The following is a 14,064-nucleotide window of genomic DNA, read 5'->3' as shown; positions in this document are numbered from 1 at the left end:
GCAGAGGAGGGGGGCTACAGTCCCCAACCGCCAGGGGCACGCTCCTTGGAACCTCAGGGACCAGCACTGGGCTGGGGCCCAAGACGGATCGGGGCGGGGGTCAGGAACCCCACCTGCATGTGCTCAGGGAAGTCGTCTTGGGAGCTTATCCCGGCCCTGGGTCTGCTGCCCTTCGGCTGCACCCCACACCCCCACCCCCCACCCCGGGCACTTGCTCTCCCTGTGGCCCAGCACAAGCCTCTCTCTGCTTGTTCACACCGGCCTGGGACACCACCCGATAAAGCCTCGGGCGGAGCCCCCAGCCCGAGGCCCGCGCTCTCGGTCTTGGCTCTGCTACCCCCTCCCCCGCTCCGAGGCCCCTGTCTGGCCAGCGAGGGCATGGGGGCACCCGAAGGGCCTCCTTGCTGACAGCATGAGACATGCAAACGCACCAGGACGGGACCCAGGAAGGGGGTAATGGACCCGGGTGCAGGTGGAACCAGGACCCCCGAGCCGCAGCTTCGGTGACAGCAGGCAGGACGCGCCTTCCTCCCAGACCCGGCCGGACCCTCGTCACCAGCAGCCAAGGCACCAGCCCCGCCCGAGCGGGTGCCCTGCCAGCGCCGCGCGCCAGCGTACCTTGACAGTGCTAAGGTCCATCGGGTGCTTGATGATGTCGTGATAGTCATGCAACTCCAGGGCCTCGGCGTCCACCGGCTTGTAGAAGGGCCAGGCGTAGGCCGCGTGCTTCTTGGACAGCATCTCCTTGAGGATGCTGTCGCAGTGCCGCAAGTGCTCCGACAGCTTGCCCTTCTTGCCCGCGTGCTGGGGCACCTCGCCGTCCTCCAGGTCCTTCTTGGGCGGCTTGATGGGGCGGCCCCCGCTCTCCCGCCGCGCCACCACCTTGGCCTGCTTGGGGTCAGACAGCGGCGGGGGCGACTCGCTCCGGCTGGCAGTGATGGCCGACGTCGTGGGCGTCGTGGTGTCTGCTTTCCGCTTCACACCCTTTTTCTGCGACAGCGACGCGACCAGTGAGCGCCGGGCACGAGAAAGCAGACGGCGGCAGCTGCGCTTCCAGAGCGCTATCGGCCAGGCACCGAGCAAAGCGACCACGCGCGCATGCACAGCCACGCCCGTCCTCCCCGCGGGCCCCCCTCCCCTGCAGCACACGGGACGCCGAGGCTCAGAGGGGCCACGTTTCAGGCCCAAGGTCACACAGCTGGTAGTGGTGAGGCTGGACGCAGAAACCATCCCCGGAGCTGCCCCTCTGAGGGCCCGCTCCATCTGCCCCCAGGCCTCTGCGGTCCCCGTGGGCTCCCGGTCACGCCCCAGCAGCGCAAGGTGTCGCATGCGCTTCACCTGCATCTGACCTCAGGGGCTGTGCTGGGGGCTCCCGGGGCCGGCATGACCAGGGTGAGCCCGGTGGTGGGAGCGTCCCCAAGCGGGAGCGTCCCCAGGGACAGCAGAGATGAATGGGATCCTCGGCTTATAAAGGCCGGCGGGAGAGTCCCAGATCAGGGCCTCCAGGCTGGGGCTCACGGTGGAGCAGGGCGAGGCCGGGAGGCAGGAAGGCCAGGGGCCGGGCAGGGTCGCGGCAGAGTGTCTGGGACCAAGGACTCCCGGGGGCTGACTGGGCAAGTCAGGACTTGAACCCCGAAGGCAGCAGGAGCCACAGGAGAGGGAACGCTAAAATGATTAGCAGAGTCTCTCGGGGGCATGTGTCGGGCACTCACACAGGATGTCCCCAGTGGGAGAGGGTGTGAACGCCCAGGAGTCCTGGGCCATGCGCGTCCCCTCAGGCACCGTGCCCGGGGGCCACGGGCATCAGGGTGTGGGCTGCAGCCAGGGCTCAGCGCGCCCGAGACCGGCTCGGCCAGCGCCCCGCCTCCCGGACCGGCAGAGGAGCCCCTCAAAGTCGCGGCGCCCGGGCCGATGGCCTCACGGGGACCCGCTCTCCGGGACACCACCGCGGTCTCTGCCCCAGCCAAGCCACTGCCCCCAGGCCGGCAGGGGCACGAGCTGGCGGTCCGCAGACGCTTGTGGGCACCCACAGGATGCCAAGCGCGTGCCACCAAGGTGCGGTGGGGCGCTCACCTGGCCACGGCAGACAGGACATGCTCCAAAACCAGCCGGGCACTGGGCTGGGCAGCCTGGCCAGGCGCCGCCCGGGCAAGAGCAGGCAGTGAGACCACGGGGGAGGGGAAGCAACGCAGGGGGCATTTTACCTTGGGGGAGCCACTTAACCCCTCTGAGCGCCTGCTTCCTCATCTGTAACCTGGGGGAAATACTGTCTGCCCCAGAGGGCCGCTGTGAGGGGCAAACGGAAGACGACACACATCAGCGCCCGGCACGCGGCCTGTCCGGACCTCACGGCGAGCGCCGGCTCGGAGCCCAGACCCGGCCGGGACAGTCCCCGCCACGAGAGTGCCAGCCACGCTGGGGAGACGGATGGCGCTAGAGCTCGTGCCAGCAGGGGTGCTGGCCCCGCACGACGCCCCCAGGCCACTGCCCTAAATGCAAGTGTGAGTTGGGGGGCTCCGGGCCTGTCCACCCTGCTCCCCACACCTTCCCACGGGACCCTGCGCTGCGCAGACCAGGCCTTCGGGCCAGAGAGGCAGGGGTTCAGCGCAGCCCGCCCTCACCAGCTGTGTGACCTAAAGCCACCCAAGCCTCGGTCTCCCCATCTGCGTCAGGAGCACAGAGAGAACCAAAGTCACGTGTACCCGACATTCGATAAGCAGTCAGAGCCCGGGGACAGGTAGCGGCCCCCTCCCCCCACCAGCCCGAATCCAGGAGCGCCGGCCCGGCCATCAGCCAGCTAGCTGGCCTCGTCCCCAGGGATGCTCACCTTGATGACAGGCGGTGTGGGAGGGACCACAGGGATGATGGGCGTCGAGGGAGGCGGTGGGGCGGCGGCCGGGGGCATGGGGACCGACGTGACGTTTGCAGTGATGGTTGGCACAGGGGTGGCAGCAATGACAGGCGTCTGGGAGACGGTGGGGGGGACGCTCTGAAAGGGGGCTGCTGGGGACACAGAGGACACGGCCGCCACCTGCTGCGTACCTTGAAGACAAGCAAAGCACACTGAACACACCAAGCTCTACCTGGCAGCCAGCTTCCAGAAGCTTCCTGGGCCATCCTCTGGCCAGAGCGCGCCAGTGCCAGGGAGCCCCATTTCCTGAGACCCCCGGCCCCGAGCCTTGATGCCCCCACGGAACCCGCCTCTCCAGGCTCTCCCTCCAGCCAGAGGCTAAACTCTGGACCAGGGGGTCTGCACGAGGCACAGCCTGGGAGGGAGAGCCTACGGCCTGCAACCCCAGGCAGTGACGCAGACTCCACCAAGAACCAGCTGAGCAGCCCAGGCCGAGCCCCTTAACTACCCACAGTCCCATCTGCAAAGTGGGATGGCCGGCGGCGCTGGGGACCCGTGCGGGCCAGCCCCCCCCCCCCCCCCATCAGCCTGCCCCTTCCTTCCGGGTTCCTGGGCCACGTAAGAGCCTCAGGGCTCCCAGCGCACCACCCTGCCCGACCGGGCGCACAGCCCTCTCCTGTCACCGAGAACACAATGCACACCAGGCAGGCAAGGCCCCAGGGGCCCACAGGGACCCCCTGTGCAGACCTCTGGAAGAGGTGGCCTCAGAGGACGGGGACCTGGCACAACCACAGTCCCCCCACGGCAGCAAGCCCAAAGGCAGCCTGTAATGAGGCCGCCCAGGGCCAGCGGGGCCTCAGACAGCCCCGGCTCCGCAGACAGGGACACTGGGCTCAGAGGGGCCGAGGGAGCCGCAGGAGGAAGGCTACTGTCAGTCCCCGGGGACGTCAGGTAATGTGACAGCGCCCGTGCACCCCTTTACCTGTGCTCTGGCTTCCGCCAGCTGGCTTCCGGCCTTTGCCCTTCGGAGCAGGGGGTAATAATTCAACTTCTTCCTGGGGCATCTGGGCCACTTTCTGCAGAAAAATTTTCTCTAAGGCCTGGGCCATTAGCACTATGTCATCTGTGGGCTGAAGACACAGGGAGAGCCAAGGTCACTTGTTGAGAAAGGAACCCGCGTTTGCCAAGGGCCGCGCAGGGTGCAGCTCGCAGAAACGCGGACGAGAACCTGTTAGGAGATCTGCAGGGGTGGGAGGCGGCCAAGGCCCAGGGGGTGCGCTCCGTGTGGAGACGAGAAGGGTGACCACCTTCTCGTGGAGGAAACACCACCTTCTACCCGGGTCAACTTGATTCGCCTCTGCGTTATCACGTCGCTGTTGCAAACGGCAAACCCCCTACAAACATAGGGTCATGTGGACCCTCCCTCATCTACTCTCCCCGCTAGAAACCGCTTGTGGACGCGTTCCCCTGACAGGCGGGGTCCCCGCTGTTCTGGGCGCTGCGCGTGGGAGAGGGGAGAGCGCAGCTGGCCGCCCTGGCGGCTGCGCGCGCCCGAGCCTGCGCTGACCCCCACATCACTATGGGGGGGGGTCTAGGTCTGAGGGCACAGACTGTTTAAAGCGTTTGGTCCCTGAGCTCCCTCTGAAGTTTTTACCCCTGGGGGGCGGGGGCAGCGTGTGGGACCAGCTGGCTTGCAGGGGCGTCTTGGGGCCGCTCGCACCCTTACCTTGTTATAAATGTAACAGTTTGTGAACATGGTGTTGAAGTCCTGCATACACTCGCTCGCGCTCCAGTAATAGCTGTTTTCTAGCCTCTTCTTGATAGTCCCCATGTCCATCGGGTTCTTTATTATCTTATGATAATCCTACGAGAGAGATTTTTGGAGAGGTCATCAGCGCCCACCACGCAGTCACTTCTGCCGTTCCCAAGGACACTGACCGCACACCATGTGGTCTTCGCGGGTGAGCCAGGTGCCGGGCCCGGCAGAGGCAGGGTGTGGGGCAAGTGCCCAGGCAGCCGCAAACCCCGCCACACGCCTCCCGCCTGACAGCCTCTGCCCGCACGGGAGTTCTTAGAGACGCAGGCCCCAGAGCCAGTCGTGCTGGAGACGGGGCCGGGCCCCCTCCCGGATTCCAAACCCAGGGTCCGCGGGAGGCCAGTGAAAGGCTGGGCTGGGAATCCAGGCCGCCAGCTCCTGACACAGGGCTTTGCTTAAAACACTCAGGGATTCTCTACTCGGGTCCAGATAAGGAACCCAGCAGACGGCCAGGCCTGCACCGCGGCTGTGCTGGGGCAGCACCCCCAGAACGTGACCTCAAGGGGCAGGTGCCGCGCTCTCCAGGGTGCACGGGAACAGAAGGCAGCCTCAGGTGAGTCCTGGCTCCTGCTCCCTCCCCCTCCCAACCCATAAGGAGCCCCTCTGCTCCTTGGTCACCATGGGCCCCAGGGCTGTGCTTGGCTTCCCAGCACCACTAACCAGCGCCTTGGTGGTGCCTGGGCCCAAGGGGTGGCCCGTCCGGGAATGGGGCCGCGGGGTGTGTGTGCAGGGATGACCCCGGGGAGGAGGGGTACTCACGGGCAGGTTCAGCTTGATTGCGTCCACGGGCTGGTAGAAGGGCCAGGCGAACTGGTGTTTCCAGAGCGTCTTCACCACCACATTCTGCATGTACTGCAGCTGGTTGGTCTTGCGGCCCGGCTTGGTGGGGTTGGAGACCTCCGGAGGGGGCGGGTTCACGGGGCCCGGGGCCGCTGGGATCCCCGTGGGGGCGACCGTCGTGCTGGTGGACATCCTCTGCTGTCGCTCACTGGCCGTCACAGCAGCGGCTCGGGGACGCCCTGGCTTCCACTATGCTCCTTTCGGCGGCCTGACATCCCATTTCTGGGCCCAACCGGGCAGCACCTACGGGGGAGGAGGCATAGCAGAGGTGGGCCGGTCACCCAGGCCCCACCACCCCTCCCAGCCCTGTGGACCCCCCGAGCGATCGCAACGAGGCCGAGTTGTCTGGCTCGCGCCACTCGCCCTGCTCAAAGTAGCCCTCACCTGTCACCAAACCGCTCTGCCTACTGCTCTCAGGCTGGCGCAGGGAGGGAACGCGAACATAGGCCACCCGGGCAGGTGGGCGACACAAGAGCGGGAAGGTGGCTGCCTGGGCACACGGCCAGTGGTGGCAGACGGGGGCCCCTGAACGTGGCTGCTCCTGGCGCACACGCTGCACACCCACTGCCTGCCTGCTGGGGGCCGACTCTGGCTGTGCCCAGCCGTGGCAGCTTTGGGGGAATGATTCACACGTAGAGAGCACTACAGCATTGACCCTGCCGAGCCGGGCAGGCAGGCCGCTCACGGATCCACGTGCCGCGCGCGGAGCTGGGCCCCCTGGCAGCGGGGTTCTGATGTAACCACGAGAACGGGCGCTGGTTTGTGATGGCGGCTGGGGTGTGACACGCCCGGCCCCAGGCCAATGGGGAGGGCAGGCAAGGGCATGTCCCCCCCACCTCCCCGCTCTCTCAGTAACTGCGGGGCTGCTGTGGACCGAACCCCGCCAACCCCCCTCCACGTCAGCTTTTAGAAACGCTCTCCAAGCCCACAGCCCACAACACACAGGCAGGTCCTGACACCAAAGCCCTAACTTATCCTGGGTGGCAGCCAGCAGCCCTGATTTTACTCGCGGGGCACGGAGTGGACTGCAGAGCGCGTGTGGAATGTGAGCACCGGGCCACATTTCTGGCCCTGCTACACTTCAGGTTTCCGCGTGTCCAGTCCCATCACAATATTCACACAGGTTGGGGCTGAGCGGCACTGCCCTCCGTGTGAGGCGCCAGACAGCACCGGGGGCAGCCCACATCGGTGACTGCGACCCGCCCTTGCAAGCGGATGGCTAAAACTTGGGGAGCTCTTTGGGGGCGCCTGGGTGGCTTAGTCGGTTAAGCGTCTGCCTTTCGCTTAGGTCATGATCTCGCGGTTCGTAGGTTCGGGCCCCGCGTCGGGCTCTGTGCTGACTGCCAGCTCAGAGCCTGGAGCCTGTTTCAGTCTGTGACTTCCTCTCTCTCTGACCCTCCCCTGCTCACGCTGTCTCTCTCTCTCTCTCCTAGAAATAAATAAAAACCTTAAAAAAAAAAAATTAAAAAAAAAAAACAAAAACTTGGGGAGCTCTGTGAGCTGGCGAGCACCCCAGGGGTGCCTGCTACCTGCCACGTGGGCATGTCTACACCAAAGTAACGGGCACCTGCCACAAACCACTCCAGCCAAACTGAGCATGGTTCAGAGACAACAGGGGCACCTCTGATGCACCAAGCAGAGCTGCGGCACATTCGAGGGACACCCTAGAACCACCACCCCGAGGCCTGTCTCCCCGGGGAGCCCACAGCCCCACCCCCTCTTCCATGCACACCTGCAGGGAGCTGGCGCCTCTCCCTCTTCCCCGGGTCGCCGGACAGTCGGCACAGGGTCCGCGGGCCCCGCCGGCAGCTCAGAGGGGAGAGTGGCCGTGCCAGCTCGTGCTGATGGCTATGAGGGTGGGTCTTCACCACCAGAGAGGCGTGGGAGCCCAGTGCAAACCTGGGTCATGCTCACACCCCACTGCCCCACCCCCACTCCTGGCAGGTCAGCCCACACTTGGTCAGAGCACCATGGCCACCTTCTGGGATCTCTGTGAACCCCACCCCCACCCCCTCCCCCGCCGCCTGCCCTCCCTGCATCTGGCAGGGGTGTGGGTGGCAGGCACCTAGCACTGTTGCTGCCGCCGCCACTTGGCCCTAGAAGCCAGGGAACAGGTAGGCTGCAGCCAGGGGTTAAAAATCGATCTGGGTGGGGACACAGGCTGACCTCTCCCACCCAGGTGGAGGAGAGACAGGCACTGCTGATGCAGGGACATGCTCAGGCGGCCACCAGGACTTGAGAAATGCCCCAAGGCCTCCCCCCTCCCTCCCCCGACCACTGCTGCTCCAAACCCGTGGCCAGCGTTGTCCACTAACACGGGAACAAGTCCCCCAACCCTGCCTTGAGGTGAGCACCCAGGACAGACGGACAGCCGCCAGGACCTGAGCCAGGCACCTCCAGGGGAGCCCAGACAACACTGCGGAAGCTCTGAGCACGGTGCTGGGCGCCGGCACGCGCTCGCTGCATGTCCACGGTCACTACTGGCCACAGGAGGACCCACACAGTGGCCCAAGGTGAAGCCTGCCTCCGCCTCCACCTCCACTCTGCGGCCCTGGGACATGTGCAGAAAGGGCCGGCGCTGTCCAGCACACGATGCCCCACTATCCGCAGGGACTGCACAGCAATGGGCCCTCCCCCTTCCTGCAAACAGACCCCTGCAAATACCCAAGGGTGACAGCGGGGCTGTGGCATCCTGTCTGGTGGTGAGGGTGACAGCCAGCGCCCAGCCGTCTGCTTCTCACACCTCTTGGAGCCTGTCCTCCGTCCCCAGCACCAGCTCAACAGGGACGACGGAAGGGCAGGCAGAGCCTAAGAGGCTGGGGGTCCCCCACCAGCCCTTCCAGGAGCCAGGACCCACCTCTCTGGAGGAGACCAGCAAGGGGACAGTCAGAGAGCCTGGGCCAGACACCCCTAGAGCCTGGCGCCTGGGAGCTGTCATGGAGGGAGGGGGACTCGGGGAGAGGCTCTCTGGTCATAAAACCACACAGGCACCAGGGCACCTGGGGGGTCTCAGTCGGTTGAGCGTCCGCCTTCAGCTCAGGTCATGATCTCACAGTTCGTGGGTTCGAGCCCTGTGTCGGGCTCTGTGCTGACAGCTCAGAGCCTGGAGCCTGTTTCAGATTCCGTGTCTCTCTGACCCTCCCCTGCTCACGTTGTCGGTCTCTCTCAGAAATAAATAAAAACATTAAAAATAAAAAAAAACCACACAGGCACCGGGGCGGGCAGCATCAAGTGGCCGCACCCCTGTAGGAGCATGCACACCGTCACCCCTGCAGACGGAGCCAAGGCCTCGGGGTCGGTCACCTCTGCTCAAAGCACAGGTGGACGGCAGGCCAAGGTGAGCAGAGCCGCAGGGGAAGCCTGGCCTGGCCCTGCCCCTGGACACTTCTCCGGGCTGGGTGGTGGCTCCACAAACACTGAGGAGGATGAAGGAGGCCACAGGCCATCGTGGGAAGCCCCGACCGGGAGGTGGATGATGGCCCAGGGCCTGCACACCAGCCCGCTAGGACGGGGGGCTCACCCTCCGATCACATTCCTCAACAGGCATGCTGTGTTTAGGACACGTTTCTTTTGCAAAGGAAGAATGCGAAAGAATTTCCATTTTGGAAAACTGCTCAAGCACAAGCCAACCACAATCCCGCACTAGGCTCACGGCCAAGCGTTCGGAGCTCCTATACGAGGCCTGGGGCCACGGACCTGGGGCCACAGGAAGGGCCGCATAGCCCAGCGAGCTCCTCAGGGGGGAAGGCCACCTCGATCCTAAAGGATGGAGTCGCGCTCAGCAGCTCTGCCGCCCCTGGGGTCCCGATGGCCACAGCCGGGTTGTCCAGACCCAGCCCACCTGTCGGGGCAAAGCGCAGGGACAAGGCGGGAACCACAGGTGTGCCACACACGGCTTCTGCCACCCGGCCCGGAGGCACGTGGAGCCGGCACACTATCCATCAGTCTCCTGGGTGGGGTCAGGGCTGCATTCTGAGACCAGGAATGAAAGTATAACTTGGGGCGCCTGGACGGGCTCAGTTGGTTGTGCATCCGACTACGGCTCAGGTCACGATCTCACGGTTCGTGGGTTCAAGCCCCACATCGGGCTCTGTGCTGACAGCTCAGAGCCTGGAGCCTGCTTCCGATTCTGTGTGTCCCTCTCTCTGCCCCTCCCCTGCTCTCTCTCGCACTCTCTGTCTCTCTAAAAGAAATAAACACTAAAAAAACAAAACTTAAACAGACCACTGCCCTCCTGGGCGAGGCCGGCAGCGGCAGACCCGGAGAACACGGCAAGAAAGGTACTGAGGGTCAGCCCGGCCATGAGCCCTTCGCCTCTGCTGGTGCCAAGACGCCAGGTGACCTATGAGGTCCAAGTGAGTGTGCGCAGCCACAGAAGGCAAGGCCGAGGCCCCCTGCCCTCGGTGTCTTTGCCGAGCTGACCCACGTGGGCCTTCGGGGGACGGGACTCAAGCAGCTGAAGAACGAGGTGGCCCGGCTGTCACCACTCCATCAAGGGCACCGGGTAAGGAGGGCCTCGCAGAGGGTCTCCCACACCAGGGTTCTGAACTCGGCTCCCCTCACTGGCGGACCTCCAGCCCCCCACCGAGTGCTCCCAACCCAGCCCCGCGGACAGAGACACGGGTGCCACAGCTTCCCACCCGCGGGGATGTGGGGACCAGTGACATCCTGGCCCATGGCTACGGAGCTGGGTGACTCTGGCATGTCGGGCTGGAACAGAGGGAGGTGTGCTGGCTACCACGTCACCCGGGGAGGGGGACACGGCACAGCAGAGGGCCGGGGACTGGAGTCTGAGGGTCTCTGGACACCCATTCCCAGGTGCTGTGTGGACACGCTGAGGTCACACATGGGACACGCACTGAAAACACGTCTACCTAACACAAATGCAGCCCTGTACCGGCCTCCGTGTCCCGGCGGACCAGGCCCAGCCCCTCAGCACCCTCCCAACTCCACGTTATAACCACGAGCCACCCAGCTAGCCACGTACCCAGAAGCATCACGTCTGGCAGCGGAGCGGGAAGGCTCTTGCAGCACCCACTGCACTCCCCCGAGCAGCCCTCCAGGTGCGCGCCAGCCCCTCTCCGCAGGCCTGGGCTCCGTGCAGGAACACGGACACCCCAGCCCTGCCCCCTCGGCCATGCCAGGTGGGGAGAAATGGCCGGGCAGAAGCCCGTCCAGCTACACTGGCCGCTGACAGAAGAGAGAAAACTCCCAGGGGGGCCGGCTTGGCCTGTCCTGCATCTACTGCCAGGGACCTCCAGCACCTCCTCGAAGGAGTCCCCAGTGGGGCACCCCGGGGCTCCCAAATCAAGAGGGGAACGAAGGCAAACGGGGGCACCAGAAGGGCCCAATCCCGCTGCGGCTAGGTGGACCCGTGTGACAAGGAAGGCTGCCCATCACTGGGGTCAACTTCTACACCCAGCCTGAGACTCCCAGGTCACATGGAAGGGGACAGGACGGTGCTGCTCCATTTCACGGTCCGGCAATCAAGAGTGGGCACGGGCCACTGGGAGGTGGCCCTGGACTCTGGTGCCCAAGCCAGGCTGCAAAGCGAATCGACGATGGGTGCTTCCTTCACCACTCTTTGATAATCTTTTGGATTCAGCGTTAGGACGTTGTGGGTGATAGAGGGATTGCGGCTTTAAGTCTTCTGGGGGTGGCCGAGATACCGCGGTGTTAGGTTTTCTGGAGCGCCTATCTCTCAGACACAGGTGCTCAAAGTCTTATGAATGAAACCTGCCTGGGGTCTGCTTCCTGATAATGGGGTAGGGCTGGGAAATGAGTGCAGGTCTGGGGACAAGACAAACCAGGAGAAGCTGGGCACTTTGGGGGCTCAGGGTGCCCCTCCACCTGTCTGCACTGGACACTCCTACAGCACCAGGGTGAACCCCACTTTTCCTTGGGTGCTCAGGACCCTGCATTCCCCACCCACTCACAGCAGCAGTGAGAGCTGAGGGACACGACCTTGCTCCCCACTCCCCCCTCACCTGGCTTGGAAGAGGCCCCCCGTGCAGGGGGTGGGGAAGCGCAGGTGCCAAAAAGAGACCCCAGCCCTTTCAGACAAAGGACATGTAGAATCCATAGGCTGGAAACTCTGCCCTGCCTGCCTCCCCACCCCAGCTGCTCCCAGGGGAACAGGGTACGGACCTAGTCGTCTGGGGTAAACAGGAGTAAAATGTATAGTGCCAACTCACTGGCACCAGATCCCACGGGCCCGCCTAACGCCAGTTGGCTGGAAACCATTCTTCTAGAACGTGGGCATCAAGGTTTGTAAGCACACACAGCGCGGGAGCGATTAATTTCACCGTTCAAGCCCCCGGGTAGGCTGGCCGCCTTGCACCCCCCACACACCCACTGGCAGCCGCTTCACCACGGAAAGCTGTTTACTGCAAAGACGGCCCTCCCCTGGCGAGGGCAGCCCTCCTGCTCACGGAGCAGGGACTCCACTCCGACGAGGTCCTGCAGACGGCGGGCAAGTGGCGCTCCTTCCGGGGACAGCCAGGAAGCCTCTGCCAAGCGCCCACTCTCTGCTAGGATCGCCGGTGGGGAGGGGGCCGGCTCCTCAGCGGTGGGGGGTGGGGGGGGTGGAGACCGAGGTGCAGGGGACCCACCCCGCTCCCAGAGGATGCCCGCCAGGCCAGGCGGCCAGCACGTGCAAAGTGGGTGAAGGTCAAAGTGGAGACGCACTGCCTTCGACTCGAGAGGATCTGAAACTGCCCAGAGCGGAAACTCAGATAAACCACAAAAACCCTCAAACACAAGTGAAAGCCTGTGACCCAGAGTCTCCAAAGTGGGCAGGTGGCAGGGGACACGAACTGGCCACACTATGTTGGGGACACACGCGCTCCACTGCGTGAGGGGCTCCATGCGGGCCTTGGGGGGTGGGAGGCGGGTCCCGGGGCTGCAGGCGGCCAGGCAGGCGCTGGCCCGGAGCCAGACAGGCAGCTCCCACTGCTTCCCAAGGGGCCTGGACTCCGCCTCTGGGACCCGCCTCCCTCCTCCATGGGGACCTAGGACCCTGGATCAAACACAGAAGTCCACTAGGCTCAGCCCACGAGGGCATCCGGCAAGACCTCATCGGGTGTCCCCGGACAAATGAGTAGGTCCTCTGTCCAATCGCCACCACGGAAAACACCCCCAAGACGGGGCGGCGGCGGCCCACAGGTGGCGCTGGAGGAAGGCCAGGTTGGACGCTCCAGGGCAGCCGGACGGACCAAGGGACACACGGACACTCCCTTGCAGGTGGCCATGGAGCACTTTCAGCCATGGAGGGATGAGACCAGGAGAGGGCAGGGGCCACACGGGGCATTTCCAGGCTGGCCTGGCCCAGAGCAAGGAGCCCTTATTTGGGCCTGGGGGCGGGGGGAGCCCCAGCTTTCAAGGGGAGGGACCGCAGGGGAGGAGACGGTGGAGGTCCACGGCATGTCCTGGGAGGAGAGGAGGCACTGAGGACGCTGTCTTCACAGGTAGAAGTCTGTCCCCAGCCTCAGCGAGGGAAGGGGACACAGGTCCTGCTCAGATCCACCGTTCCCACCAGCAATGAGCACGGCCTTCAAATGCTCGGCCTCTCGCGGGAGGTCGGGGTGGGGGCTCACACTGCGCCCCTGGGGGGCCCCACTGCCACACTCCAGTCCCAGTCTCCTTGCCGTCCGCCCGGCATGGCACCAGTGGGGGTCACGTGAGCTCCGTCTTTGGGGGGGGGGGGACAGAGGCTTGGGGCTGACAGGGCACAAGGTCACCCGGCCAAAAAGAGGCAGAGGCTGGCCTCAAACGAGGCCGCTCACCCCACACCAGACTCCCCACCACCGCCTCTTGGGACCCTTTTCCCAGCGCAGCACACAGGGCGCCGAGGGCCATCGCAGAGCGGGAGAACCTGTGGCCCAGGCAGCCCAGGCTGACCGGCGGCCGCCCCGGGGCTGGCCATCCAGGTCTCAGGAAACAGGCTCCGTGAGGCCAGGGTCAGCTTCCATGACAGACAGAGCCAACTGCCTCTCCCTGTGGGGCCAGGGGAGGGGACCCCCGGGGAGGGGCGCAGACCAGCAGGCTGAGCCCGCCACACCCTGCTCGGGCAGGGAGCGCACCCTGGCTCTAGGTCACACCTGCTCTCCTGCAGCAGGCAGCCCGGCCCCGGCTGGCCCAGTCCCCTCCGCCGTGCCGCCGCTGCACCGGGCCTGAAAGACTGTCCCCAGCCCCGGCCCTGTCCTCTGGGCTCCGTACCCACAGCGGCGGGGGCCCGGGCCCCCGACCCGCCTCATGCTTCCTCAACCCGCTGTTTGCCAAGGTCTTCGCTTCTCCCCGGCCCGCCAGCCTCGTGGGGAAGCCAGCCTCTGAACGGCTCCCTTCTCGCCCCAACATGGACCCGAGAGCTCACTGCCGAGCGGGGCCCACGGCTCGCCAGCTGCACCCCCATCGCCACCGCAAGGCTCTGTCTCCATACATCCTTTGAGCACCCCCTGCCATGCTAGGGGTGCCTCTCAAGGGGTGTGAGGGCCCAGGGGGCTTTGGGGAGTTGTACACACACACACACACACACACACACACACACACACACACACAC

The 14,064-nt window shown here is 65.2% G+C and overlaps 1 protein-coding gene across 4 annotated transcripts in view; it reads right to left on the bottom strand.

Moving 5' to 3' along the window:
• The window catches only part of BRD3 (bromodomain containing 3), a 31,310-nt gene that overhangs the window by 12,262 nt on the left and 4,984 nt on the right, over window positions 1-14,064 (bottom strand). For 2 of the 4 annotated variants that reach the window (XR_005532256.1, XM_039255153.1), the window contains exons 2-6: window positions 5,427-5,750; window positions 4,578-4,715; window positions 3,834-3,981; window positions 2,828-3,042; window positions 619-990 (exon numbers count right to left, since the gene is read on the bottom strand). Coding sequence is in view for 3 of the 4 variants with exons in the window: in XM_039255153.1 (XP_039111084.1) it covers window positions 619-990; window positions 2,828-3,042; window positions 3,834-3,981; window positions 4,578-4,715; window positions 5,427-5,639 (1,086 nt within the window). In the remaining variant the exon portion in view is untranslated. Of the gene's footprint in view, window positions 1-618; window positions 991-2,827; window positions 3,043-3,833; window positions 3,982-4,577; window positions 4,716-5,426; window positions 5,751-5,891; window positions 6,215-14,064 lie in introns of those variants that run through there. The other 2 variants (XM_039255155.1, XM_039255156.1) reach the window with 2 other exon arrangements.

Source organism: Hyaena hyaena, unplaced genomic scaffold (assembly GCF_003009895.1).
Source record: "Hyaena hyaena isolate Hyena2069 unplaced genomic scaffold, ASM300989v1 scaffold_511, whole genome shotgun sequence".
NCBI classification, from domain to species: domain Eukaryota; kingdom Metazoa; phylum Chordata; class Mammalia; order Carnivora; family Hyaenidae; genus Hyaena; species Hyaena hyaena.
The sequence above is the reverse complement of the archived record's forward strand: the minus strand, read 5'-3'. Positions and strand labels throughout refer to the sequence as shown.